The sequence below is a fragment of the Neopsephotus bourkii genome, unplaced genomic scaffold (genome assembly GCF_033783945.1).
Source record: "Neopsephotus bourkii isolate Nb327-2 ecotype Australia unplaced genomic scaffold, CSIRO-AGI_Nbou_v1 NB_1574, whole genome shotgun sequence".
Classification (NCBI taxonomy): Eukaryota; Metazoa; Chordata; class Aves; order Psittaciformes; family Psittacidae; genus Neopsephotus; species Neopsephotus bourkii.
This window is the reverse complement of record NW_026902050.1, coordinates 2,476,441-2,504,143: the sequence shown is the minus strand read 5'-3', so window position 1 is coordinate 2,504,143 and position 27,703 is coordinate 2,476,441. Positions and strand designations below refer to the sequence as shown.

The 27,703-nt window shown below is 49.1% G+C and overlaps 1 protein-coding gene and 1 pseudogene across 1 annotated transcript in view; one reads left to right on the top strand and one right to left on the bottom strand.

Annotated features, from left to right (window-relative positions):
• LOC133222055 (IgGFc-binding protein-like) overlaps window positions 1–27,703 on the top strand; it is a 56,668-nt gene that overhangs the window by 6,501 nt on the left and 22,464 nt on the right. Inside the window, 37 exon segments of the mRNA XM_061371399.1 lie at window positions 657–940; window positions 1,590–1,867; window positions 4,649–5,247; window positions 5,650–6,214; window positions 6,813–7,012; window positions 7,105–7,485; window positions 8,143–8,429; window positions 9,159–9,430; window positions 10,740–10,889; window positions 11,322–11,578; window positions 11,681–11,765; window positions 11,891–11,974; window positions 12,363–12,604; window positions 12,699–12,982; window positions 13,092–13,369; window positions 13,657–14,255; window positions 14,658–15,379; window positions 15,381–16,050; window positions 16,411–16,697; window positions 17,274–17,545; window positions 17,811–17,897; window positions 18,086–18,235; window positions 19,202–19,458; window positions 19,562–19,646; window positions 20,062–20,154; window positions 20,457–20,537; window positions 20,837–20,917; window positions 21,212–21,292; window positions 22,459–22,700; window positions 22,795–23,078; window positions 23,188–23,465; window positions 23,753–24,351; window positions 24,754–25,318; window positions 25,470–25,669; window positions 25,766–26,146; window positions 26,507–26,793; window positions 27,370–27,641. Of these exon segments, the coding sequence (XP_061227383.1) occupies window positions 657–940; window positions 1,590–1,867; window positions 4,649–5,247; window positions 5,650–6,214; window positions 6,813–7,012; window positions 7,105–7,485; window positions 8,143–8,429; window positions 9,159–9,430; window positions 10,740–10,889; window positions 11,322–11,578; window positions 11,681–11,765; window positions 11,891–11,974; window positions 12,363–12,604; window positions 12,699–12,982; window positions 13,092–13,369; window positions 13,657–14,255; window positions 14,658–15,379; window positions 15,381–16,050; window positions 16,411–16,697; window positions 17,274–17,545; window positions 17,811–17,897; window positions 18,086–18,235; window positions 19,202–19,458; window positions 19,562–19,646; window positions 20,062–20,154; window positions 20,457–20,537; window positions 20,837–20,917; window positions 21,212–21,292; window positions 22,459–22,700; window positions 22,795–23,078; window positions 23,188–23,465; window positions 23,753–24,351; window positions 24,754–25,318; window positions 25,470–25,669; window positions 25,766–26,146; window positions 26,507–26,793; window positions 27,370–27,641 (10,819 nt within the window).
• LOC133222205 (5S ribosomal RNA) lies at window positions 18,876–18,994 on the bottom strand (annotated as a pseudogene).

Below are 27,703 nucleotides of genomic sequence, written 5' to 3'. Positions count from 1 at the left end.
AACTTGTATAGCTTTTATAACTTGTATAGCTTTTATAGCTTTCCCTTCTATTTACATTTTTTATTATGTATGTGTTTATTTTATTATATATATGTTTCTAAGTAAACCAGACTTTCTTACGTATGTAATAAGAACAAATATTCAAAGTAGATACTAATTTTAGTAAATTTTAAAGAATTTGAAGGTTTTTGTTTGGGTGCTTACTTTTTATTGTCTGGTGTTTCAAACATGACATTTGAAAGAGAAAAAGAACCACCCAAACAAGACAAAAAGAAGCTTTTTCAAGATTTGACCTACCCTGAAAATTGTCTGAGAATTGATTCTAACTACCTTTTTTTTTAATCTTATCTGATCCAAAATAAAAGACTGCTGCTGAGAGATCATGCTAAGTCTTGCACTTCTGCCAGTTGGGCCTGGTTCACCAAGCTCCCTTTGACTGCACTTGGAAACTATGTAGCTATGTTATGATGGCCTCCAGGTCTTAGACTATGCCCACATACACCACATTCATGGTAAATAATACTTAACCCAATAGGAATTCTTACTGCTCACTGTGTAAGTCCTATGCTCAGGAAAGGGGTGTGATCTAAGAGGGTCATGATTAAAAATACTTCTTTTAACGTTATTGTAATGACTGTCCTTCTCTGTGCCTGCAGGTTAATGGAGTCAGCCAGGTGCTCCCTCTCACCTTGGTGCAGGGTGTCAGTATTTCCCTCAGTGGGCAGTATGTTGTGGTTACTACTGACTTTGGGCTGAATGTCAGGTTTGATGGAAATCACAGAGCAGAAATCACTATTCCCAGTACCTATATGTCTAAAGTTTGTGGAATATGTGGAAATTATAATGGGCACAAGGCAGATGACTTCCTTAACCCAGATGGAGAGATGGAAACAAGCTCAGCCAGCCTTGGCAACAGTTGGCAAGTTTACAATGATTCCAGGTAGGACTGCAAATGCCATGCTGGGCCTTAGCTGTTGGTTATGCAATGATAAGTATTTTCAGCAAATGTTGTATGTGTGCCAAAAATGTCAGGCACATGGGACAAAACATATTCTTGTCAGTGTGCTTACTTTTATCTGTCTGGATAAAATTCCATAACAAATGTAACTGTGCCTAAAAAGAGAAAATGTGAATAAAACACTGCAGATGCCACTAAGATTTCGGTATTGTTATAGTATATTAATGCTAATACTTGAAGATCTATTTGAACTCCTCTGAAGATACTTCACTATTTATTTTATAATTTCACAGTGTATTATTTAATGATAGTAGAGGTTTAACTTTGAATGCTTTTACTTTTTTTTTGCCCTTCCTCTAGGTATTTTCTATGTAGAAAGCTTGACTTAAAAGAAAGCCAAAACAAATATTTGGATTTCTTCTAGGCCTCTCAAAGGTTATAAGGTTGAAATCATATTAAAATCTGAATTTCTATCCTAAGTGTTTGAAATGTAGAGCTTTAAAATATGTCATGCCTATCCTGGGTCAACCCTGTAGTTTTGTTAGATCTGAGTTGAAAAGCATCTTAGGCGCTAGTCCATCCCGGTTTCATTGGTGAATTTTTCCACTTTTTTTTTTTCTTTCCACATTAGATGCCTGCCAGATGATGGTCATACTCCAAGTTGCACTGCTGATGAAAAACATGTCATCCAAAGCAATGAATATTGTGGTCTGATCACAGATCCCAGTGGTCCATTCCAGAATTGCCACTCAGTAATTGATCCACAGAGTTATTCTAAAGCCTGCCAGTATGATCTCTGTGAACTTCATCTGAACAATGCAGCCCTCTGCCAAAACCTGCAGGCTTATGCAGACATGTGCCAATCTGCAGGAGTCCAGCTGACACCATGGAGAAATGCAACCTTCTGCCGTATGTATCAAAGTTTACTGGAAATCACCATTTGTCAGGAGGATGTAATTAGGACTTCCTGAAGAACTTCTGTATTACTTGTACAGAACAGTACAAAACATTGTTTTGGATTCATATGCCATTGTGAATCTTGGCTGTTCATGTTAACGATTTCAGGGTTGCATACAGTCCTCTGATTCTTTCGGGAAAGGTCTAGTGAAAATAGTTAAGCTGCTTTGGACGAAAGGAGAAAATACTGTCTAGTCCATCTTAAAATAGAATAGGAGGCTTTTGCTTTGAAATCCTCTAGTCTCTAATATTTGTTCAGGGGTATTAGGTGTGTCAGGGGCATATGACTTAGAGGGATTTTTACCTTCTGAAGATGCTATGCCTAAACTCAAATGTCTTTGAGAGAAAAAAAAAAAAAGTCTTTCTGAACATGCTTAGTAGATGTCTAAGGTTTTTATGCACCCTTCTTGCTGAGAGTCTGAGCTGCCTTCTCCTATACTCCCAGCCTCTCTACTTCATAGTGATCAGACACCCAGTTAACAGAAGGGAAGCTGTGTCTTCTCCTCTTGCAGCAACCTCAGCAAAAACACATCAAGGTGGATAACTTGCATGAACATAGAAATTATATGAGCCTGAGCAGATATGAGGTAGAGCTGTAGATGGAGATAAGGAATCCAAGCAATCTGGGACAGTGAGAAAGGAGCTCTAACTAGGAGCTGAAGAGGACTAATGAATAGGCTAAGAGAAAGACCCTGGATTTAATGGAAGCAAGTAGGAGCTAGAAAACAAAATGAGAATTTGTTTAGAAGTCTAGAGAAGAGAGGAAGAATAGGTTGAAACTGGCTAGGCAGAGAGCCAAGGACCAGGAAGCACAGGCTAGGTAGCTGGTCCAGGAGTCAGAGCTTGTTGGTCTTGCAAGAATAATAAAATTAGAGTTGACGGGAAGAATAACTTTTGAGATTGAACAGAGAGACTATCTTGATCTCATAGTTTGTGTCAGTGCAAATAGAGCAGGATGAAGGAGGAGCACATCTGACAAGCTGAGCAGGAGAATTGGGATGAAGGGAGAAGGACAGTATTGGAAACACTATCAGTGGCACAAACTCCCATATGTATAAGAGAGGAGGGGTTGCTGGCCATTCATCCCTGTGGATGGCATCAGTGTGTTCTGTACAGGCATAGTGATTCATGGTTTCAGATGGGAGAGGAAGCAACACAGGTAGGCAGCCTGGAATTAAAGGCCAGGACTAAAGCTAGAAGCCTGTGCAGTGGATTGTTAACCACGATAATGGAATTGGAGAATATAGTTGAGGATGTAGAGGAGACAGAAACAAAATACTTGACAAAAGATGTCAAGTACTGAAGTAATAGACAGAAGTCTAAGCTGGAGATTAAATGGGAATAATGACCTTTCTTCTGTGAATGTTCGTAAACATTACATCAAGAACATTTCTCAAGCGTTCAAGCATATATTACAGGGAAAAAAGGAGAAAACCCCCCAAACAACAAATAAAGAAAGCATTTTGTCTTTGGAATAGAATTTAAATACTGCCTGAAAGTCCTGGACAGATCTGATTGCACCAGAAACAATGCAAATAGTGATTCAGTGCTCTATGTGCCTTTTGCACTGAAGGAGATGAGGAGACTGGAGACTTGGCTGTAAACACTTCAATGACTAAGTCCTAATTTCTTTCTGGCTTTTGTTTCACATTTGACTGCAGTCTCTAGGTGGAGCATTTTCTCTGCTGGGGGCATTACTGAAGTTTTCTTTCACATATATTCTATGGCTTCTGAACAGGAGTGAGCCCTCTCTGTAGCTGTTCTTTCTGCTGAAATATCTTGTAGGGTCTCTCCTCTTACCCTTATGCCTATTTCAGTTAATGAACCTGGGTATGTTTTTGTCCTCTACCAGTGTCACCAGCTTATTTCCAATAAATCAGCTGGGTCAAATATAGTAAGTGGGAGGATGAGCAGAGAAATGTACAATAAAATTCTGTAATCTATCTTCTTAGGAAAGCAGACTAAAAACAAGAGTGAGAAAATCTGTGATTATAAACTGAATGGCATCATGTAAACATATGGAACCTGAAAAGACTGTTCAGGAAACTTCAGTTCTGACATCTTCTCACCTGAAAATCTCAGTGTTTAAAATCTCTGAATAACTTGGGTATCTACATGTTGTGCATGTAACAGTACTTAAAAATAGAATAGAGGACTTGTACATCCTGATTATTTAACAAATAATGAAGACCTTGGTGAAGTAAAAAAATATTAATTAAAAAGATATAAGATTATTATAAGCAAATATCAGGAATATTACCTAAATATGGCACATCCCTGACAATGTTCAAAGCCAGGCTGGATGGTATCTTGGATGACATGGTTTAGTGCAAGGTGTTCCTGCCCATAGCAGAGGGGATGGAGCTAGATGATCTTAAGGTCCTTTCCAACCCTAACTATTCTATGATTCTATGATTTTATGATCCTGTGACTAGGACAAATAACTAACATGACATGAATATCCTCAGCCCAATGCAAGAATTCAAACCAGTCAACTTCAGCAGTAAGAGGTCTCCTAGGAAATTCCCTCCATGAGTGAAACGTTCAATAACACAAACCTAAAGAGAAAATAAAGGGTGGTAAGACAGCAAAGGCATGCATCAAACTGCCTCAGAACTCCAAGATACACCCAAATATTTCAAATGGGATACTAACCCTAACCCTAACCCTAACCCTAACCCAATCCTCCAGTACTTAAAATATTAATAGAAAGGTTTTTCTTTTACTACACAGCCTTAGCCTGCCCAGCCAACACTCACTACGAGCCGTGTGCTGCAGCCTGCCCTGCTACCTGTGTGGACCCAATAGCACCATACAACTGCAACCTGCCATGCGTGGAGGGCTGTGTGTGCGACAGCGGGTACCTGCTCTACAATGACCGGTGCGTGCCCAGCCAGCAGTGTGGGTGCTGGCACAACGGGCAGCACTACCCCGTGGGCTCTGAGTTCTGGACAGACAACACCTGCTCGTCAAAGTGCACGTGTCCCGCGCAGGGAAACAAAGTCCAGTGCTTTAACGCCTCGTGCCCTGCGGGCCAGTTCTGTGGAGTGCAGGATGGGAGACCTGAGTGCCTGGAGCAATCCTACGGCATCTGCCATGTCCACGGTGACCCTCACTACAACACCTTTGACAAGGTGACGCACAACTTCATGGGCAACTGCACCTACACCCTGGCCAAAGTGTGCTCCAACACCACCTCCCTGCCCTACTTCAACGTTGAGGCCAAGAACGAGCATCGTGGGAACACCAGAGTGTCCTATGTGCGCGAAGTCCTGGTTGAGGTGTACGGAGAACGCATTGCCATTGTCAAGAACGAGAAGAGCCAAGTGCTGGTAGGCAGTGGGGCTGGCATGAGCATGGCAGAGCTGCAAGGCAGCAAGGCAGGGCTGGCTTTTCTTGGCAGGGCATGGGATGGTGTGTACCAGACACCTTCATTGTCCCAGGTGTGGGTGGGTTCCCCTGAAGCCACTGGGTGGCTTTCTTTTTCTTTTCTGGAGGGGTTGAGGAGGAAGAGGCAAATGGGGAATGTGTCCGACGGTGAAGAGCAGCCCCTGCAGGGAGCAGAACACAGCCACGGCTCTGCAAGCCAGAGGGGCAACTGGGTTGTGAGGGCATCGCGGGCTGTGGTTTGCTGCGCCCGGTCTGGGAGGGGATTTCCTTGGGGCAGGAGACCCAGGGATGCGTTGCCAGGGATAAGTCCAGGGCCCAGGCCCATTGCCGTGTGTCTGCCCTAGGTGAACAACGTGCGCCAGACCTTGCCGGTGAGTGCAGCGGGAGGTGCCATCACGGTGAGCAGGAGTGGCCGCTACATTGTTCTGGAGACAGACTTTGACCTCAGTGTGTCCTACGACACTGACCACTCGGTGGAGGTGAAGGTGCCCACCACCTACTTCAACCTGACCTGTGGCATGTGTGGGAACTTCAACAGCCGTAGGGAGGACGATTACATGATGCCCAACGGGCAGCAAGCCGCAGACTCCAATGAGCTGGGGGAGAGCTGGCAGGTCCCAGAGAGTGACTCATCTTGCGGTGTCCCCGACCCCTCCCCACCCTGCAGTGCAGAAGAGGAGGAGCTGTACCGATCGGAGCAGTTCTGTGGCATGCTGACTGCCAGTCCTGGCTCTTTTGAGAAGTGCCACGCTGTGATCAACCCCCAGAGCTACTTTGAGACCTGCTTCTATGACCTGTGTGCCCTGAATGGTGGCCAGGAGGTGCTGTGTGCTGCTCTGGAGGCCTACGCTGACGCCTGCCAAGCAGCCGGTGTGACTCTTCTTCCCTGGCGGAATGCGACCTTCTGCCGTGAGTTTCTGTAGAGATCTGAATCATTGAATTGTTCTTTTGTTGTCTGAACTGGTTGATTTTAGTGATTAAGTGACAAAGCTAAGAGATCTTATGATCTTCACATAACATTCAAAATATTTAGAATTAAAATTTTGTAATGTCTCCTCATTTTTTTCTGCCAGACAGAAGTTAATTTTGTTCATTATCTTAAGAATCTGTCTTAAAGCAGTAACAGTAGGTCCTGATAATACGAACTCACATCTGAGTTTTAGAAGATGTTTTGCTTTTAATATGTTGGCTTATTTCCAGACTGTGTTCAATGACTTTAACAATCCCTGTACTTTTAGAAATGTATCAGCAGCTAAGTATTATACCTAGCTTAGAGAGGCATAGTTTTTACTTGGATTTGGAGAGGCTCACCATCTAGCATATATGTGTTAAGCATTCAAACTTATATCTTGTAGAATGTTTTCTTTTTCGCTTTCTTCTATAATAACATGAAAGGAATTTCAGCTTCAAAAAAACCCAGCATTGTCACTTGCTCAAAATAATCTGTCTTGAGTCGTGGCTTATGTGAGATGTGATTGTCAATTCAGTGCCTGTTATTGTTTTTCAGCTGTTGCATGCCCTCCCAATAGTCATTACAATCCATGCACCAGTGCTTGTCCAGCAACCTGCATTGACCCTCTTGCATCAAAGAACTGCAGCAGACCTTGTATAGAAGGATGTGAATGCAGCAATGGTTTTGTCATCAGTGGTGGAGAGTGCGTGTCCATGAGCAACTGTGGCTGCCTTCAGAACGGCAGATATTATGAGGTTTGTTCTGGCACATAGTTCAGGGGCTTATTTCACAGATCAACTTTGCCATTTACTCTTTTAATTTATTTTTGTTTTATTGCCTCTAACAGAAAGGAGAGGCCTTTTGGCAAACAGACTGTGCAGGCCAATGCGTATGCGCTGGAAATGGCACTGTGGTTTGCAATTCAGACACTTGTGAAGTAAGCGAAGTTTGCAAGGTGCAGAATGGTCTCCTGGGATGTTATCCATTGAATCCCAGCACCTGCCACATTTTTGGGGATCCACATTATATAACCTTTGATGGGAGACTGTACCATTTCCAAGGAGACTGCAACTATACTGTCATTGAGACATGCACAAATTCTTCTGAAAGGTTTTCAGTGACAACCAGAAATGAACACAGAGGAAACCCGAACTGGACAGCCTTGAACTCAGTTGCTGTCACACTGAAAAATCTTCATATTGTTTTGAAGAAAAATAAAGAAACCTATGTAAGTGTGCTACTTTAAGCGTAACGAATCCATCACAGCTATTCGCTTTACATTTTTGTCTAAAAGAAATGAATCAGGCTTCTCTGCTTTATTCAGCTCCAAGACTACACATGCTAAAAGTCACAGAAATGTGTTGGGTTTTGTTTTGGAGGGGGGGGTGGGGGTTGTTTGGATTTTTTTTCTTCCCCAGAAAGGCAGGAACCAGCATAGCTTCCTTCTGTCAATTCAAATCTTTTTTTAAATGAGGTTGTAGGAAAGTATCAACTTCATCCATAGCCTCATCTAAAATAGAAAGCTTTTGCTGAACTAAATCTCAGTCTGAATTTTGTAGATCTGGTCTTTAAAATATAAATAGTATTTTTGCTATACACTCTCAGGATCGTACTTACCAGAACTTTAAATTAGCTATTCCAAGTATTGCTATGTGTGTAGTTGTGACAGCACGGAGCTCAACTTACATTAAATAGCACTGTTCAAGATTTTGGATAAATATACAGCCTGTAACCCTCTGTTAAGCTTCAAACTTCTGTGTCTACACTGTTCATTAGCATAAAGCTGACTTGGTGAAGAAAGATATAGTTCTGGCAGTATAGACCTCCCCTTTGTTACTGAGAGCTTTATTGACTTACCTGGTTGTGTGGGTTTTGTTTTCTTTAGGTGAATGGAGTTCGGGTTTATCTTCCTGTGGATTTGAATCATGGAGCCAGGATAGCTATAAAAGGACATTATGTGGTCATTGATACATCTGTAGGGATACAGGTTAAGTTTGATGGTGACCAGGAGCTTTTCATTCTGGCTGACGAAAGCCTCAAAGGACAGCTGTGTGGTCTGTGTGGGACATTCAATGACAACCAACTGGATGATTTTCTAAAACCAGATAAAGTCATAGAACAGGATCCAAATAAATTTGGTGACAGCTGGTTAGTGAAGGATGACAACAGGACGTAAGTATCTGATATTTTAGGAAAAAGCAAAATGCCTGAAACATAGATCATCTAGTTATAGAATTAACACACATGACTTAAATTCCATAGTAGCCCCTCTTTGATATTACTTGTTTGCTAGTGTTTTTACCTTTTAATAACTCCACTTTTTTTGGTAAAAAAACATTGAAACTTTAAAACCACCCTTGAGAGGTTTTCTGTGTGAACTTTGTAGATTATATTTGAAACCAGACTCCTTTTTTTCATATAACTTGTTTTTTTTCTTATTTCTCCATTCTAAAATATCTTTTTTATATTATCATACTATAAGAAGTCTAAATGTATTTCTCAGATTCAGCTCCTAAGATAGCTCCACATTGATTAACATAGCCATTGGATATGTATCTGTCTATTAATGCTTTCACCTACAAATTACTGCTCTTATTATATGCAATAGTGAATTGAATATATCTTGCTTGGTTTAGATAGCTGATCTGTTGATTCCTTCTCGATTTTATTCTATGGATAGACAGTCATACCTCAACAATTCACAGTTGTACTCTTAATGGGGAAATATAAGTTGAATTGTAATATTTCTCACTTTGGGGTTTGGCACACTAAAGATGACTATACACAGCAAATCTACAAAATTTGGCCTAGGCTTCTGTTACTGTTGAGGTATGCCTTGCAGGATAGAACAAAATACAAAGATGTATTATATAACCAAACTGCTGCTTATTTTTGATGCAGGTGTAGTCCAGTTACAGTTGTATCACCTACTTGTGACACAGCAAAAGAGAAAGAATATGAAGAACTCTGCAAAACTATTTTGAAAAATAGTGGGCCTTTTCAGGTCTGCCATTGGCACATTCCCCCACAGCTGTACTTTGAGAGCTGTGTCTATGACATGTGTGCTACAGAGGGAAATTCTGATCAGTTTTGCCAGATTTTAGAGGCATATGCTGCTGCTTGTGAACTTGGAGGTGTAAATCTGGGTGAATGGAAGAAAGATACCATCTGTGGTAAGTCATTAGGTCATTTAGCAAATAGCCATCCAATTAAATCTTCATGCTACAAATATATATTTGAATGACTAAGAGGTTGAGCAGAATTTCAGAAAAGGGGATTAAAGGAAATACAGGAAACTTTCAAGTGCTTAGCATCTCTGGAAATTTGGTTTATAATATAAGCTTCTAATGGTCTTCCATTATTCACTTTAGAAGGTGATGTTTGAACACCTTTAACCTACGACTGTTTTCAGAATTGAGTCATGAAATACAACATACATTGTAAATTAAGATCTCAGTCAGGGACAGTTGAGCACTGTCTGACAAATCACTTCTTTGGCTTTAATAAAACATTTTATCTTTTTTGAAAAGTGTCAATTATGTGACTTACACAACCTGTCTACAGACCCAGGTTTTCAGGAAGCATGTAAGATGAATTCAGAAATATATAAACCAGGGGTTTAAAATGAATAAAGGGGAATTGTGTACCTTGAGGTCCATTCAGCCTTCCAGTTGTAACACTGTTAGGCCCTTACCAAGATAGACTAGTTAATATAGAATTAAGGCTAGAGACAAGAAATTAATAGAATAATAGAATAGTTTGGGTTGGGAGGGACCTGTAAAGGTCATTTAGTCCAAAGCGCTGCAAGAAGAAGGGCAATCTCAAACTAGATCAGGTTGTTCAGAGCCCCGTAAACTTGAATCATTTCCAAGGATAGGGCATCTACTGTTTCTCTGGGCTACCTGTTCCAGTGTTGCACCACCCTCATTGTAAAAAATTTTTTTCCATATATCCTTACATTTCTTCTAGAACTACCACAGGTGATTATCAAAGCCAGCAGAAATAGCAGCCTAAGTATGAGGCTATGACATTAAAATGCATTACATAACCTTTTTCCAATTCTGAGACAGTATTTCTCATCCAAGTTCATCAGCAGTAGAAAGAAATGTCAGACCATTCTCGTTACAATGTCTAGATTTCTGTCTAAGCAGAACTTCGAGAGCCAGATGAACACTACTGTGCCAAATAGAACAGCTTTGAGCAATTTGCAATGACCAAGAATTATGACTGTGGCACAGTGTAAAGATGTAGGGTATTAGTGTATTACGATGATAACTGAGGAATTAACTCATAAAATAACACACAATCTCAGTCACTTAAAATTTCATATTTTATAGCCAATTTGTCAATATCGGTCACTTCTTCTCATTCCATTATAATGTCTTCAAATTTTTCATGATCATGGGTGCAGAAGACCTAGAAGGGCAATGTCAGAACAGAGTGAGGATTCCAAACCTTATTGTGAAAACTCTGTTTTTCTAGATTCACCAACAGCCTGCAATATGTCCTGCACATTTGATGTCGACTTCTGTGAGTGGGAACAGGCAACCAGTGACAACTTTGACTGGACAAGGCACAAGGGACCAACACCCACACCAAATACTGGCCCTTCCCATGACCACACAACTGGAGGTAGGAACAGCACAGTATGTAGATGTGTTTCTCTTGGAAGAGGGCAAGGAGCCTCTTTTAACAGCAAATCGAGGCCACATGTTTCCTAGGCTCAATCCAGAGCCTTCTGCAGCAGTAAGGATCTGTTGTGGGGTAGATGAACGTTGCAGGACATTGAGCATGTGACCTGTTAGCATCACTTCCTGTAAAGAGGCTTTAGCAAAGGTGTATCCAGGCTGACACAGGATCACTGTGGCACTTGGTCTTCCTTTAGAAGGCTTTCCTTTCCCTAAGTAGGAGACCAGTGTAATCTGGTGGAAATCCATTTGAGGACTGAAAGATTAATGCAGAAGCTGGGTGAAGAAAAGTTATACTGTACACAATGTGTAAATGAAGTCAATTTATCTTGTGCTGGCCCATTAATGTAAAAAATTGACACTCTGCTGTTTCCAGAGGGCTACTATATCTACCTGCAAGGAAATAAACAAGAACCGGGTGAGGTAGCACAGTTGGTCAGTCCAGTGTGCAGTTCAGAAGGACCACACTGCTTCCGCTTCTGGTATCACATGTATGGAGAGGCTGAAGCAATGGCTCTACGAGTGTATGTAGTTCACAATGAAACATCAACACTGGAATGGAAAGAGGCTGGAAACAAAGGGGACAGGTGGAACCTGGGAGAGGTCACGGTGCACATCAAAGGAAACACGCAGGTAAGGAACAGGCTGTAAATACCACTTGAGATGAGACATGCTTCTTAATGGCATTTCATATATGTGGATGGACCTAATGCTGGAAATCATCTCTTCCATTAGATTGTCCTGGAGGGCATGATAGGTGAAGATTTGCGGAGCGATATAGCATTGGATGATTTGTCCATTGAAAGAGGATACTGCACAGGTACAAGGCTTGGGTCAGGGAAGGGCAGCTTAAATGACGTTATGCTTCTTGTGGCAGTAAATGTAGTTCCTGTCTTGAGAAAAAGCTAATCAAGTAGAATTGATATGCTTGTAACATTTTCATAGGAGATGTAACACCAACAACACCAGGTACCATTATCACACCACCTTCAGAAGACAAAACAACATCAGCACCCATGCCAGGCTCAGGTGAGTAAAGTAGACCAGTCATAGGGCTGATGTTCTTTGGTCAAGGTGGGCTTAGGAAACCCATAGTGGATACAATTTGCATTTTCACTGGACGGCTTGTATTTGCTTTCTGTCACTTCCCTGCCATATCGAGACACACGTTGCGTGATATTCCCTTTTGTGCACTCGGGTGGGGCAGCTGGGCTTCCGGCATTTAGGTATTTGAGGAGATTTGAACCAGATGACTGGAAAAACTACTCCATTCTTAACACAAATTTCTGGTAACAGGTCCCTTGGTAAAAGCGCTATACCAGTCGTGGGGCTGATGTTCTTTAGTCAAGGTGGGCTTAGGAGAAGAGGCAACAGGAGTTGCTTAACTGAACGCTTCCTCTCATCTTTCCACTGCCAGGGACCTGTGTGGTAGAAGGAGACCCTCACTACCACACGTTTGACAATCAGCTGCACCACTTCATGGGCACCTGCACCTACACCCTCTCTAAGCTGTGCGAGAGCAACAGTTCTCTGCCCTACTTCAATGTGGAAGCAGCCAACGAGCACAGGGGAGGCAACATTCGCGTGTCCTACGTCCAATATGTGGATGTCGATGTGGCTGGCCAGCGGATAAGGCTGGGGAAGGGTGGTGCGGTGACGGTAAGCACAAGGAAGAGAGGCGCTGTGCTGTGTGAGAGGAGAGGACTGTGCCAAATGGGTTGCTCCAACCCTGCCTTGTTTTCTTTCCTTCCAGGTCAATGGAGTGGCAGAGGTCCTGCCTTGCACCCCGTCCCCAGGTGTGCAGGTCTCGTCCAGCGGGTTCTACACTGTGGTCACAACAGACTTTGGCTTGAAAGTGAAGTTTGATGGGAACCATAGGGTGGAGGTGACGCTTCCGAGCACCTTTGGGCAGAAGGTGTGTGGCATGTGTGGGAACTTCAACGGGATGGCATCAGATGACTTCCTGAACCCAGAAGGGGTGCTGGAGCCAGACTCCACCAGCCTGGGCAACAGCTGGCAGGTGTCCAACGACAGCAGGTATGTGTTGTCCCCCAGCTGGTCTGGGGACGTGTCGGGCGAGGGTATCTTGAGACACGAGGAGAAACCCACAGGTGACTCAGGGACCCTGCTTCCTGTCTTTCCACAGCTGCTCAGCCGGACCACTCCCCACCCCAGCCTGCAGCGAGACGGACAAGCAAGTCATTGCCAGCAGCCACTTCTGTGGGCTCCTCACGGACACCAGCGGCCCGTTCCAGATGTGCCACTCTGTGCTGAGCCCCAGCAGTTACTTTGACACCTGCACTTATGACCTGTGCGAGCTGGAGCTGGACCACGAAGCCCTGTGCAAGAGCTTGCAGTCCTACGCGGATGCCTGCCAGTCGCTTGGTGTCAAGATACCTGTGTGGAGGAATGCAACCTTTTGCCGTAAGTCCACACACGGTACCACAGACTGTTACTCTCAGTAAAACATAGAATTGGAATGAAAGAGTGGGGTGGGGAATAAGAATCTTTTTTGTTACATGCCTTGGGGACTTACAGATAGTTGTCAGAATCAGGGGCACCGTTTTCTGCTTCGTTTGCTCAGGTATGATTTAGAATATCCATGGAGCCAAGCAGATCTCAGAGAAACTAATGCAGACGGTTAATTTTCCAAAGGGGAGAATACAGCACAAAGAGACGTAATCTAATGGCCATGTGTTCTGTCTCGACAGCTGTCACCTGTCCAGCCAACAGTCACTACGAGCCGTGTGCTGCAGCCTGCCCTGCCACCTGTGTTGATCCCATGGCTCCTGCTAGCTGCAGCCTGCCATGCGTGGAGGGCTGTGTGTGCGACAGTGGGTACCTGCTCTACAATGACCGGTGCGTGCCCAGCCAGCAGTGTGGGTGCTGGCACAACGGGCAGCACTACCCCGTGGGCTCTGAGTTCTGGACAGACAACACCTGCTCGTCAAAGTGCACGTGTCCCGCGCGGGGAAACAAAGTCCAGTGCTTTAACGCCTCGTGCCCTGCGGGCCAGTTCTGTGGAGTACAGGATGGGAGACCTGAGTGCCTGGAGCAATCCTACGGCATCTGCCATGTCCACGGTGACCCTCACTACAACACCTTTGACAAGGTGACGCACAACTTCATGGGCAACTGCACCTACACCCTGGCCAAAGTGTGCTCCAACACCACCTCCCTGCCCTACTTCAACGTTGAGGCCAAGAACGAGCATCGTGGGAACACCAGAGTGTCCTACGTGCGCGAAGTCCTGGTTGAGGTGTACGGAGAACGCATTGCCATTGTCAAGAACGAGAAGAGCCAAGTGCTGGTAGGCAGTGGGGCTGGCATGAGCATGGCAGAGCTGCAAGGCAGCGAGGCAGGGCTGGCTTTTCTTGGCAGGGCATGGGATGGTGTGTACCAGACACCTTCATTGTCCCAGGTGTGGGTGGGTTCCCCTGAAGCCACTGGGTGGCTTTCTTTTTCTTTTCTGGAGGGGTTGAGGAGGAAGAGGCAAATGGGGAATGTGTCCGACGGTGAAGAGCAGCCCCTGCAGGGAGCAGAACACAGCCACGGCTCTGCAAGCCAGAGGGGCAACTGGGTTGTGAGGGCATCGCGGGCTCTGGTTTGCTGCGCCCGGTCTGGGAGGGGATTTCCTTGGGGCAGGAGACCCAGGGATGCGTTGCCAGGGATAAGTCCAGGGCCCAGGCCCATTGCCGTGTGTCTGCCCTAGGTGAACAACGTGCGCCAGACCTTGCCGGTGAGTGCAGCGGGAGGTGCCATCCTGGTGAGCAGGAGTGGCCGCTACATTGTCCTGGAGACAGACTTTGACCTCAGTGTGTCCTACGACACTGACCACTCGGTGGAGGTGAAGGTGCCCACCACCTACTTCAACCTGACCTGTGGCATGTGTGGGAACTTCAACAACCGTAGGGAGGACGATTACATGATGCCCAACGGGCAGCAAGCCGCAGACTCCAATGAGCTGGGGGAGAGCTGGCAGGTCCCAGAGAGTGACTCATCTTGCGGTGTCCCCGACCCCTCCCCACCCTGCAGTGCAGAAGAGGAGGAGCTGTACCGATCGGACCAGTTCTGTGGCATGCTGACTGCCAGTCCTGGCTCTTTTGAGAAGTGCCACGCTGTGATCAACCCCCAGAGCTACTTTGAGACCTGCTTCTATGACCTGTGTGCCCTGAATGGTGGCCAGGAGGTGCTGTGTGCTGCCCTGGAGGCCTACGCTGATGCCTGCCAAGCAGCCGGTGTGACTCTTCTTCCCTGGCGGAATGCGACCTTCTGCCGTGAGTACCTGCTTTGCAATTGCCAGGGGGGAAATGTTCCGCTCCCTGTTCCCAGAGCCTCTGGCCACAGCAAGTCGTTTGTTTTCCACTTCTCAGAAGGTCCTCCTTCCTTAAAGGCTTGCTGGTCTCAATTGTCCCCTTCCCATTGCAGCCCTGCTGTGCCCCGACAACAGCTACTATGACCCTTGCATGACTGGCTGTCCTGCCACCTGTGTTGACCGACAAGCCCCGCAGAACTGCTCCAAGCCCTGCATGGAGGGCTGCGCATGTACCTCTGGCTTCCTTCTCAGCGGAGACATGTGTGTGCCCGAGGCCCACTGTGGCTGCCTCTTTGAGGGCAACTACTACAGTGTGAGTGAAAACCCTGCCCTGGCTTGCACCCCTCCCAGGGCACTCCCTGGCTCTGTTTTCCTGCCTGATAGACTGACGCTTGGTGTTTGCCTGCAGGAAGGCGAGTACTCTGTGAGCGAGGACTGTGCTCGCCAGTGCCGGTGTGAAGCCAAGGGCCAGATGGTTTGCTCTCCGTTGTCCTGTGGTGAGGATGAGGTCTGCAAGATCCAGGATGGCCAGAGGGGCTGCTACCCAGCCAGCACTGCTCTCTGCCACATCTATGGTGACCCGCATTACAGCACCTTCGATGGGAAGCTTCACCACTTCCAGGGCTCTTGCAACTACACAGTGGTGACAGGCTGTGACAACTCCTCTGCTGGGTTCAGTGTCACCACCCGCAACGAACATCGTGGCAGCCAGAGCTGGACAGCTCTGAACTCGGTGGCACTGTCCATGGAAGGCCTCCACATTGCACTGCGCGAGAACAAGGCGGTCTATGTAAGCCCCTCGTTTTTACACCTGGGAACAACAGGTGCCCTGGCCACCCTTAAGTACCACTCTGTCCCCGAGAAGAGCTTGATGTTCCCTGAGCCTGCTGGTGTGCTCACATAAGAGCATGGCGAGGCTCTGAGTGCTGCTGAAATGGCTGCTTGTGCAGCAAGGGATTTTCGGCTTGTTTTCCTTAGCTTTCAGTGTGCCGTCTGTAGTCGCTGCTGTTCTCATAGGCCCTGGCAGGGTTTCTCATGCCATTCATCCTCCTGACTCCCAGGGCCCTGGCAGTGTCAGAGTGGAAAGCAGTGAACTCTCAGTGGAGGGCATCTGTTTATGCTTCTGTCTCGCTCTGTCCCTCTTATGCAGATCAATGGTGCTCTGGCCTCCCTGCCTGCTTCTCCTGCCCCTGGTGTAAACATTTCCCTGAGTGGCTCCTACGTGCGGGTTTCTACCGAGCTGGGCCTGCAGCTGCTGTTCAATGGGGATGATGAGCTCCTAGTGAAGGTGTCTGAGAAGCACAAGGGCAAGCTGTGTGGGCTGTGTGGGACGTACACTGGGAACCAGCAAGATGACTTCATGCGACCTGATGGGGTTGTCGTGCCTGACTTCAATGAGTTTGGGGCCAGCTGGATGGTGCCGGATGATGAATGGCCGTGAGTCCTTGTTCCGCTGCATAGATGGCAGACAAAAGGGAGCATGGGAGAGGGGAGCTGTGAGGGGCAGAAGCAGGGAGGGTTGGTAATGGTACGCATGGGCACATGGTGTGTGGGAGAGGAGGAGGCAGTTGTGACAGTGCGCGTGAGAGCACGTAGAAGCTCCACTGCAACGCACGTATCATCCTTGCATCTCACCTGTTTGCTCCACCCAACAGCGGGATGTCTTGTGCGCAAATGGGTGCCAGACGTGTGGCCGTTCCCCTTTCCTCTCAAGGCTGGCTTGTTTGTGGCACTGTCCAGGCCTTTCCGTACGGTCAGGGTGCATGGTGCTCTCTGCTCTCTCCCTGTAGGCGCTCAGCTCTGTGGTCCTTGGTGACCTCTGTGCATGGCTCTGCCCTCCCAGTCCACTGTGGACCATTTTGCCCACCCTTGCAAGAGACAGCCCTTGGTGCCTTCTCTTATCGAGGGCTGTGGACTCCACAGGCTGAGGTTTTGGCTGGGACAAGGTCCAGAAATGGTGTGGCTGGAGTCCTCAGGCTGCTGTGAGCTCAGGTCTGCCTGTCTGCTTCCTAGGTGTGATCCAGCCATCAACCCGCCCACGTCCTGCTCCCCCTCTGAGGAGGAGGCAGCTAACAAGCAGTGTACAATCCTCACACAACTTGGTGGCCCGTTCCAGCCATGCCATGCAGTTCTACCACCCAAGACATACTTTGAGAGCTGCGTCTATGACCAGTGTGCCACGGGCGGCAGCGTGGAGCAGCTGTGCAATGACTTGGAGGCCTATGCCGCAGCGTGTGCTGAGGCAGGCGTTGCCCTGGGAGACTGGAGTGCTGGCACTGCCTGTGGTAAGTGTTCTGTTGATTTCCGTTGTGGCCCAGATTCAAGGAATGGGGCAGCAGTAGTGGAGGTTTGCCCGTGTGTCACTTAACAGTGCTGGTTGGCAAGCTCTTGGGTGGAGAGTCTCTTTGTGACGGGGATATTGTGGATTTCCTCTGCTGTGCTCCTTTTGCCATGATGTGGGGGTGTTTGGAAAGGTGCAACATCCCCTTTTGGGAACAAATCTCCATTATGAAACCTGTCTTCTCCACCTCTCTTTCACTGTACATCCAGCAGCTCCTACAACTGCGTCCCCGTTGCCAGGCACCTCAACGCAGCCTCCACATACAACAGTTTCACCAGCGCCTGGGACAAGCACAGGTACTGTTGTGTCCCACTCATGTGTTTTACTGGCTGTGCTAGGCACCCAGCTTGTGCACTTCCACTCAGTTGGCCATCCTCACCTGACCTGAGCGTGCCAGGGATGTAGGTGTGCCCTGTGGGACACAGAGAAAAGCTGGCCTGTCCTCACCCTAGAATCTCTGCTTTCCTCTCTGTGCCATACCCAGCTCCCTCAGCAGACTGCAATTTTGATTGCACATTCGACAACGACTTCTGTGAGTGGGTCCAGCCAGATTACAGCAGCATTGACTGGATAAGGAACAAGGGTCCAACACCCACGCAAGATACTGGTCCGTCCTCTGACCACACGACAGGAGGTAGGAACAGCAGTGCGTACACAGCGGTCCTTCTGGTAGAGGGGTGTCCCTAGGAAGATGCAACTAACCTTGTCTAAGAGCAAATTTGGGCCACACGTTTCCTGACCTTGATCCAGAGCCTTTTTGTGGCTGTTTCTCTCAGAGCCATCCTTCAGGAGGCGCTGCAAGGCTGGGTGTCAGCCTGTGGTACCTCAGGGCAGGCAAGGACCTGCCAGACAAGGGGGAAAGTAATGCAAAGTTTGATGACATGGCTTGTCTCAGAACAAGAACAGGTCTCTTTTTTAGGAGACGGTGGCTTCTCCAGTAGCCAGTGATGAGTGGAACGCAAAGTGGCAGAGCCATGCGAGGACTGTGGCAATGCATTGGAGGTTACCCGGTGCAAGCCATACAGAGAGCATAGTTCATAGGCGGACTGTCGTGGTTTAAGCTCAGCTGTAAATCACAGAGTCGCTCTCTCACTACCATCCTCTCCTTTCCCCACTCCTGGAGGGATGGGGAGGAGAATCGAAAGAATGTAACTCCCATTGGTCGAGATAAGAACAGTTTAGTAATTATGGTATAACACACACCACTGCTGCTACCACCAATAATAATAATGATAAAGGAAATAATAATGATAAAGGAAATAACAAGGAAGAAAAGCCTACAGCACCCGGGATTCCCAGGCGGTCTCCCATCCAAGTACTAACCGAGCCTGACCCTGCTTGGCTTGCGAGATCAGATGAGATTGGGCGTTTTCAGGGTGGTGTGGCTATAGGCCTGCTTTGGCCGCTGCCGGCCGAAGCCGGGACACGGACTCAGGCCTGGGGAGTGTTGTGGCTAGCAAAGGACCTATATTTGCTGTCCCCTCCTATTGCCTGCCTTGAAGCTCTGGAGGGGTGCTCCAGGACTGTGCTTGGGTTGTGCCTGGCTGCGTGGTCTGGATTTGATTATGCATGGGATGGTGTGTCTCACACTGTGTTTCAGATGGCTACTACATCTACCTGCAAGGGAGCAATGCCCTCTGTGGCTTTGTGGCTCAGCTGGTCAGTCCGGTGTGCAATTCAGAAGGACCACACTGCTTCCGCTTCTGGTATCACATGTACGGAACGGCTAAAACAATGGCTCTGCGGGTATACGTGGTTAAGGGTGAAGACCTAGAGCTGGTCTGGAGCAGCGTTGGGAACCACGGGGACAGATGGCACATGGGAGAGGTCACAGTGCACAGCACAGGAAACATGCAGGTAAGGGCACAGGCTCTCACTGCTGTCTGAGATAAACTGTGCTTTCAAAAGGCACTTCACACATGTGGCCAGAGCTAATGCTGGGAAATGTCCCTTCCCTTAGATTATCCTGGAGGGCGAATGGGGTGAAGATATCCGCAGTAACGTAGCATTGGATGACCTGTCCATCGAAGAAGGATCCTGCGAAGGTACCAGCCTTGTCTTGGGGAAGGGCAGGTTGAGAGATGTCACCGAGGTGGAAGGCTACACTTAGAGGCAGGAGCGCAGGTTCTCTTTGCAGTGCCCTGTAGGCCTGTGATGCAGCCTGTGCCTGAGCAGGCTTTCCTCTGAGAGCCTGGACCACTGGCCGTGCCTGCAGTCGCTACTTGGTTCTCGTATTAGAAGGTGCACAGCCAAGACACTGAGCATAGGTACTGAAGAGTCTAATCTGCTTTTGTCACCCAGCTGTGATGGTGGCAGAGCCCTTGGGTGGCACGGTTCTTTCTGATCGCTGTCCTAAGCCTCTCTGAGTGTGGTGTTGATGTGTTTGGGAAGCTTGGGTCAGTTTCCTGAAGCAAAACTCACATGTGAGCTCGGATGTCCACTGACTCTCTCTTGTGCTAGATCCATCGACACCAAAACCCACGCTCCCCTTGCCAGGAGCTACAACGCAGCCTCCACGTACACCATCACCACCAAGACCCACGCCGAGTTCAGGTACTCTCTTGCTCCCTCCTAGTTTTCTACTGCTTGTGACAAGCTTTCAATTAGCTTTCTTCGAGGCTGGTGGCCAAGAGAGGGAGTGTCTGTATTCAAGGTCTGTGCGTCAGTTCCTCTCTCCTGGCTGTGCTAGGTGATAGGAGACCACTTGAGTGCTGGAGTGTTTTCTGAGGACCACTGTGCGATCTTGCTCGTGGGCCTCTCTGGTCACGTGTTGAGTGTTTGGGAAGAGTGGGCCTGCGGCCTGCAACAAATGCCCCCTTCTGGCACCGATTTCCTCCAACTCTCTCTTGTGCTAGGTCCATCCACCGGAGAACCTGGGACCGCCTTGCCAAACACAGCTCAGCCTCCTCATACACCTAGACCCACGCCAAGCTCAGGTATTGCCATGTCCCGTCCCTGTCTTCTACTGCTTGTGGCAAGTGTCCAGTTGTCTGTCTTTGAGTCTCATGGCCAAGGCATAAATTTCTGTAGTCAATGCACTGTACGTCTCCTGCTATATCCATAAATGTTGGTGGGAGAGCACTTGAGTCCTGAGGAGTATTTCTGAGAATTCTCTGTGGAATTCCTGTCCTGCGTCCCTCTGGTCATGGTGTTGGGTGTTTGGGAAGGTTGGTCACCTTCCTGGAGCAATACTCTCATGTCAGTGCTGGTATCCTCTAATTCTCTGTTCTGCTAGGTCCATCCACCGGAGAACCTGGGACTGCCTTACCAAGCACAACACAACCTCCTCATACACCAAGACCCACACCAAGCTCAGGTAATGCCACATCCTGTCTCTATCTTCTACTGCGTATGGGATGTGTTTGGTTGTCTTTATTTAAGCCTCAAGACTCAGGAATGAAGTGATTGTAGTGAAGGAACTGCATGTCTCTTTCTGTCACTCCTCTGTGCTAGTGGGAGGACACTCAAGTACTGTAGTTTTCATTGAGGACTCACTGTGTGATTGCTGTTCTGCACCTCTCTGGTCATGGTGTTGGTGTTTGGAAAAGGTCTTGCTTGCAACAAGACTCCCATATTGGTGCATTTCTCTTCTACCTTTCTCTTGTTCTAGGTCCATCCACTGGAGAACCTGGGACTGCCTTGCCAAGCACAACACAACCTCCTCATACACCAAGACCCACACCAAGCTCAGGTATTGCCATGTCCTGTACCTATCTTCTACTGCTCGTGGCAAGTGCCCAGTTGTCTGTCTTTGAGTCTCTCGGCCAAGTCATAAATTTCTGTAGTCAATGCACTGTACGTCTCCTGCTATATCCATAAATGTTGGTGGGAGAGCACTTGAGTCTGAGGAGTATTTTTGAGGATTCACAGTGGAATTCCTGTCCTGCATCCCTCTGGTCATGGTGTTGTGTGTTTGGGAAGGTTGGTCAGCTTCCTGGAGCAATACTCTCATGTCAGTGCTGGTATCTTCCAATTCTCTCTTCTGCTAGGTCCATCCACTGGAGAACCTGGGACTGCCTTGCCAAGCACAACACAACCTCCTCATACAACAAGACCCACACCAAGCTCAGGTACTGCCACGTCCTGTCTCTATCTTCTACTGCTTGTGGCAAGTGTTCAATTATCTTTCTTCGAGGCTCATGGCCAAGAGAGGGAGTGTCTGTATTGAAGGAGCTGTGTGTCTCCTTTTATCCCCTGGGAGTGCTGTTTAGATAGCACTTGAGAAATCTCTTTAGGTAGCACTTGAGAAATCTCTGCTGGGCATCACTGTGTAATCCCTGTCCTACGTCTCTCTGGTCACAGTGTTAGGCGTTTGGGAAGGGCGGGCCATGTGCTTGCAAGTTAACCGCATTATTGACACTCACTAGGTCTACCTCTGTCTCACTGTAGGTCCTCTTCCTTCTACAACATCGACCCCATTGCCAGGCACCACAACACAGACAACACAAGGAACACAACCACCATCACCACCACCTGGTATGACTTCAGCTACTGCTATTATTTTTAGTGTTTTCAGTCATCTTGGAAACCCATAGTGGATACAATTTGCATTTTCACTGGATGGCTTGTATTTGCTTTCTGTCACTTCCCTGCCATATCGAGACACACATTGCGTGATATTCCCTTTTGTGTGCTTGGGTGGGGCAGCTGGGCTTCCAGCATTTAGGTATTTGAGGAGATTTGAACCAGATGACTGGAAATACTACTCCATTCTTAACACAAATCTCTGGTAACAGGTCCCTTGGTAAAAGCGCTATACCAGTCATGGGGCTGATGTTCTTTGGTCAAGGTGGGCTTAGGAGAAGAGGCAACAGGAGGTGCTTAACTGAACGCTTCCTCTCATCTTTCCACTGCCAGGGACCTGTGTGGTAGAAGGAGACCCTCACTACCACACGTTTGACAATCAGCTGCACCACTTCATGGGCACCTGCACCTACACCCTCTCTAAGCTGTGCGAGAGCAACAGTTCTCTGCCCTACTTCAATGTGGAAGCAGCCAACGAGCACAGGGGAGGCAACATTCGCGTGTCCTACGTCCAATATGTGGATGTCGATGTGGCTGGCCAGCGGATAAGGCTGGGGAAGGGTGGTGCGGTGACGGTAAGCACAAGGAAGAGAGGCGCTGTGCTGTGTGAGAGGAGAGGACTGTGCCAAATGGGTTGCTCCAACCCTGCCTTGTTTTCTTTCCTTCCAGGTCAATGGAGTGGCAGAGGTCCTGCCTTGCACCCCGTCCCCAGGTGTGCAGGTCTCGTCCAGCGGGTTCTACACTGTGGTCACAACAGACTTTGGCTTGAAAGTGAAGTTTGATGGGAACCATAGGGTGGAGGTGACGCTTCCGAGCACCTTTGGGCAGAAGGTGTGTGGCATGTGTGGGAACTTCAACGGGATGGCATCAGATGACTTCCTGAACCCAGAAGGGGTGCTGGAGCCAGACTCCACCAGCCTGGGCAACAGCTGGCAGGTGTCCAACGACAGCAGGTATGTGTTGTCCCCCAGCTGGTCTGGGGACGTGTCGGGCGAGGGTATCTTGAGACACGAGGAGAAACCCACAGGTGACTCAGAGACCCTGCTTCCTGTCTTTGCACAGCTGCTCAGCCGGACCACTCCCCACCCCAGCCTGCAGCGAGACGGACAAGCAAGTCATTGCCAGCAGCCACTTCTGTGGGCTCCTCACGGACACCAGCGGCCCGTTCCAGATGTGCCACTCTGTGCTGAGCCCCAGCAGTTACTTTGACACCTGCGCTTATGACCTGTGCGAGCTGGAGCTGGACCACGAAGCCCTGTGCAAGAGCTTGCAGTCCTACGCGGATGCCTGCCAGTCGCTTGGTGTCAAGATACCTGTGTGGAGGAACGCAACCTTTTGCCGTAAGTCCACACACGGTACCACAGACTGTTACTCTCAGTAAAACATAGAATTGGAATGAAAGAGTGGGGTGGGGAATAAGAATCTTTTTTGTTACGTGCCTTGGGGATTTACAGGTAGTTGTCAGAATCAGGGGCACCGTTTTCTGCTTCGTTTGCTCAGGTATGATTTAGAATATCCATGGAGCCAAGCAGATCTCAGAGAAACTAATGCAGACGGTTAATTTTCCAAAGGGGAGAATACAGCACAAAGAGACGTAATCTAATGGCCATGTGTTCTGTCTCGACAGCTGTCACCTGTCCAGCCAACAGTCACTACGAGCCGTGTGCTGCAGCCTGCCCTGCCACCTGTGTTGATCCCATGGCTCCTGCTAGCTGCAGCCTGCCGTGCGTGGAGGGCTGTGTGTGCGACAGCGGGTACCTGCTCTACAATGACCGGTGCGTGCCCAGCCAGCAGTGTGGGTGCTGGCACAACGGGCAGCACTACCCCGTGGGCTCTGAGTTCTGGACAGACAACACCTGCTCGTCAAAGTGCACGTGTCCCGCGCAGGGAAACAAAGTCCAGTGCTTTAACGCCTCGTGCCCTGCGGGCCAGTTCTGTGGAGTGCAGGATGGGAGACCTGAGTGCCTGGAGCAATCCTACGGCATCTGCCATGTCCACGGTGACCCTCACTACAACACCTTTGACAAGGTGACGCACAACTTCATGGGCAACTGCACCTACACCCTGGCCAAAGTGTGCTCCAACACCACCTCCCTGCCCTACTTCAACGTTGAGGCCAAGAACGAGCATCGTGGGAACACCAGAGTGTCCTATGTGCGCGAAGTCCTGGTTGAGGTGTACGGAGAACGCATTGCCATTGTCAAGAACGAGAAGAGCCAAGTGCTGGTAGGCAGTGGGGCTGGCATGAGCATGGCAGAGCTGCAAGGCAGCGAGGCAGGGCTGGCTTTTCTTGGCAGGGCATGGGATGGTGTGTACCAGACACCTTCATTGTCCCAGGTGTGGGTGGGTTCCCCTGAAGCCACTGGGTGGCTTTCTTTTTCTTTTCTGGAGGGGTTGAGGAGGAAGAGGCAAATGGGGAATGTGTCCGACGGTGAAGAGCAGCCCCTGCAGGGAGCAGAACACAGCCACGGCTCTGCAAGCCAGAGGGGCAACTGGGTTGTGAGGGCATCGCGGGCTGTGGTTTGCTGCGCCCGGTCTGGGAGGGGATTTCCTTGGGGCAGGAGACCCAGGGATGCGATGCCAGGGATAAGTCCAGGGCCCAGGCCCATTGCCGTGTGTCTGCCCTAGGTGAACAACGTGCGCCAGACCTTGCCGGTGAGTGCAGCGGGAGGTGCCATCACGGTGAGCAGGAGTGGCCGCTACATTGTCCTGGAGACAGACTTTGACCTCAGTGTGTCCTACGACACTGACCACTCGGTGGAGGTGAAGGTGCCCACCACCTACTTCAACCTGACCTGTGGCATGTGTGGGAACTTCAACAACCGTAGGGAGGACGATTACATGATGCCCAACGGGCAGCAAGCCGCAGACTCCAATGAGCTGGGGGAGAGCTGGCAGGTCCCAGAGAGTGACTCATCTTGCGGTGTCCCCGACCCCTCCCCACCCTGCAGTGCAGAAGAGGAGGAGCTGTACCGATCGGACCAGTTCTGTGGCATGCTGACTGCCAGTCCTGGCTCTTTTGAGAAGTGCCACGCTGTGATCAACCCCCAGAGCTACTTTGAGACCTGCTTCTATGACCTGTGTGCCCTGAATGGTGGCCAGGAGGTGCTGTGTGCTGCCCTGGAGGCCTACGCTGACGCCTGCCAAGCAGCCGGTGTGACTCTTCTTCCCTGGCGGAATGCGACCTTCTGCCGTGAGTACCTGCTTTGCAATTGCCAGGAGGGAAATGTTCCGCTCCCTGTTCCCAGAGCCTCTGGCCACAGCAAGTCGTTTGTTTTCCACTTCTCAGAAGGTCCTCCTTCCTTAAAGGCTTGCTGGTCTCAATTGTCCCCTTCCCATTGCAGCCCTGCTGTGCCCCGACAACAGCTACTATGACCCTTGCATGACTGGCTGTCCTGCCACCTGTGTTGACCGACAAGCCCCGCAGAACTGCTCCAAGCCCTGCATGGAGGGCTGCGCATGTACCTCTGGCTTCCTTCTCAGCGGAGACATGTGTGTGCCCGAGGCCCACTGTGGCTGCCTCTTTGAGGGCAACTACTACAGCGTGAGTGAAAACCCTGCCCTGGCTTGCAGCCCTCCCAGGGCACTCCCTGGCTCTGTTTTCCTGCCTGATAGACTGACGCTTGGTGTTTGCCTGCAGGAAGGCGAGTACTCTGTGAGCGAGGACTGTGCTCGCCAGTGCCGGTGTGAAGCCAAGGGCCAGATGGTTTGCTCTCCGTTGTCCTGTGGTGAGGATGAGGTCTGCAAGATCCAGGATGGCCAGAGGGGCTGCTACCCAGCCAGCACTGCTCTCTGCCACATCTATGGTGACCCGCATTACAGCACCTTCGATGGGAAGCTTCACCACTTCCAGGGCTCTTGCAACTACACAGTGGTGACAGGCTGTGACAACTCCTCTGCTGGGTTCAGTGTCACCACCCGCAACGAACATCGTGGCAGCCAGAGCTGGACAGCTCTGAACTCGGTGGCACTGTCCATGGAAGGCCTCCACATTGCACTGCGCGAGAACAAGGCGGTCTATGTAAGCCCCTCGTTTTTACACCTGGGAACAACAGGTGCCCTGGCCACCCTTAAGTACCACTCTGTCCCCAAGAAGAGCTTGATGTTCCCTGAGCCTGCTGGTGTGCTCACATAAGAGCATGGCGAGGCTCTGAGTGCTGCTGAAATGGCTGCTTGTGCAGCAAGGGATTTTCGGCTTGTTTTCCTTAGCTTTCAGTGTGCCGTCTGTAGTCGCTGCTGTTCTCATAGGCCCTGGCAGGGTTTCTCGTGCCATTCATCCTCCTGACTCCCAGGGCCCTGGCAGTGTCAGAGTGGAAAGCAGTGAACTCTCAGTGGAGGGCATCTGTTTATGCTTCTGTCTCGCTCTGTCCCTCTTATGCAGATCAATGGTGCTCTGGCCTCCCTGCCTGCTTCTCCTGCCCCTGGTGTAAACATTTCCCTGAGTGGCTCCTACGTGCGGGTTTCTACCGAGCTGGGCCTGCAGCTGCTGTTCAATGGGGATGATGAGCTCCTAGTGAAGGTGTCTGAGAAGCACAAGGGCAAGCTGTGTGGGCTGTGTGGGACGTACACTGGGAACCAGCAAGATGACTTCATGCGACCTGATGGGGTTGTCGTGCCTGACTTCAATGAGTTTGGGGCCAGCTGGATGGTGCCGGATGATGAATGGCCGTGAGTCCTTGTTCCGCTGCATAGATGGCAGACAAAAGGGAGCATGGAAGAGGGGAGCTGTGAGGGGCAGAAGCAGGGAGGGTTGGTAATGGTAGGCATGGGCACATGGTGTGTGGGAGAGGAGGAGGCAGTTGTGACAGTGCGCGTGAGAGCACGTAGAAGCTCCACTGCAACAGACGTATCATCCTTGCATCTCACCTGTTTGCTCCACCCAACAGCGGGATGTCTTGTGCGCAAATGGGTGCCAGACGTGTGGCCGTTCCCCTTTCCTCTCAAGGCTGGCTTGTTTGTGGCACTGTCCAGGCCTTTCCGTACGGTCAGGGTGCATGGTGCTCTATGCTCTCTCCCTGTAGTCGCTCAGCTCTGTGGTCCTTGGTGACCTCTGTGCATGGCTCTGCCCTCCCATTCCACTGTGGACCATTTTGCCCACCCTTGGAAGAGACAGCCCTTGGTGCCTTCTCTTATCGAGGGCTGTGGACTCCACAGGCTGAGGTTTTGGCTGGGACAAGGTCCAGAAATGGTGTGGCTGGAGTCCTCAGGCTGCTGTGAGCTCAGGGCTGCCTGTCTGCTTCCTAGGTGTGATCCAGCCATCAACCCGCCCACGTCCTGCTCCCCCTCTGAGGAGGAGGCAGCTAACAAGCAGTGTACAATCCTCACACAACTTGGTGGCCCGTTCCAGCCATGCCATGCAGTTCTACCACCCAAGACATACTTTGAGAGCTGCGTCTATGACCAGTGTGCCACGGGCGGCAGCGTGGAGCAGCTCTGCAATGACTTGGAGGCCTATGCCGCAGCGTGTGCTGAGGCAGGCGTTGCCCTGGGAGACTGGAGTGCTGGCACTGCCTGTGGTAAGTGTTCCGTTGATTTCTGTTGTGGCCCAGATTCAAGGAATGGGGCAGCAGTAGTGGAG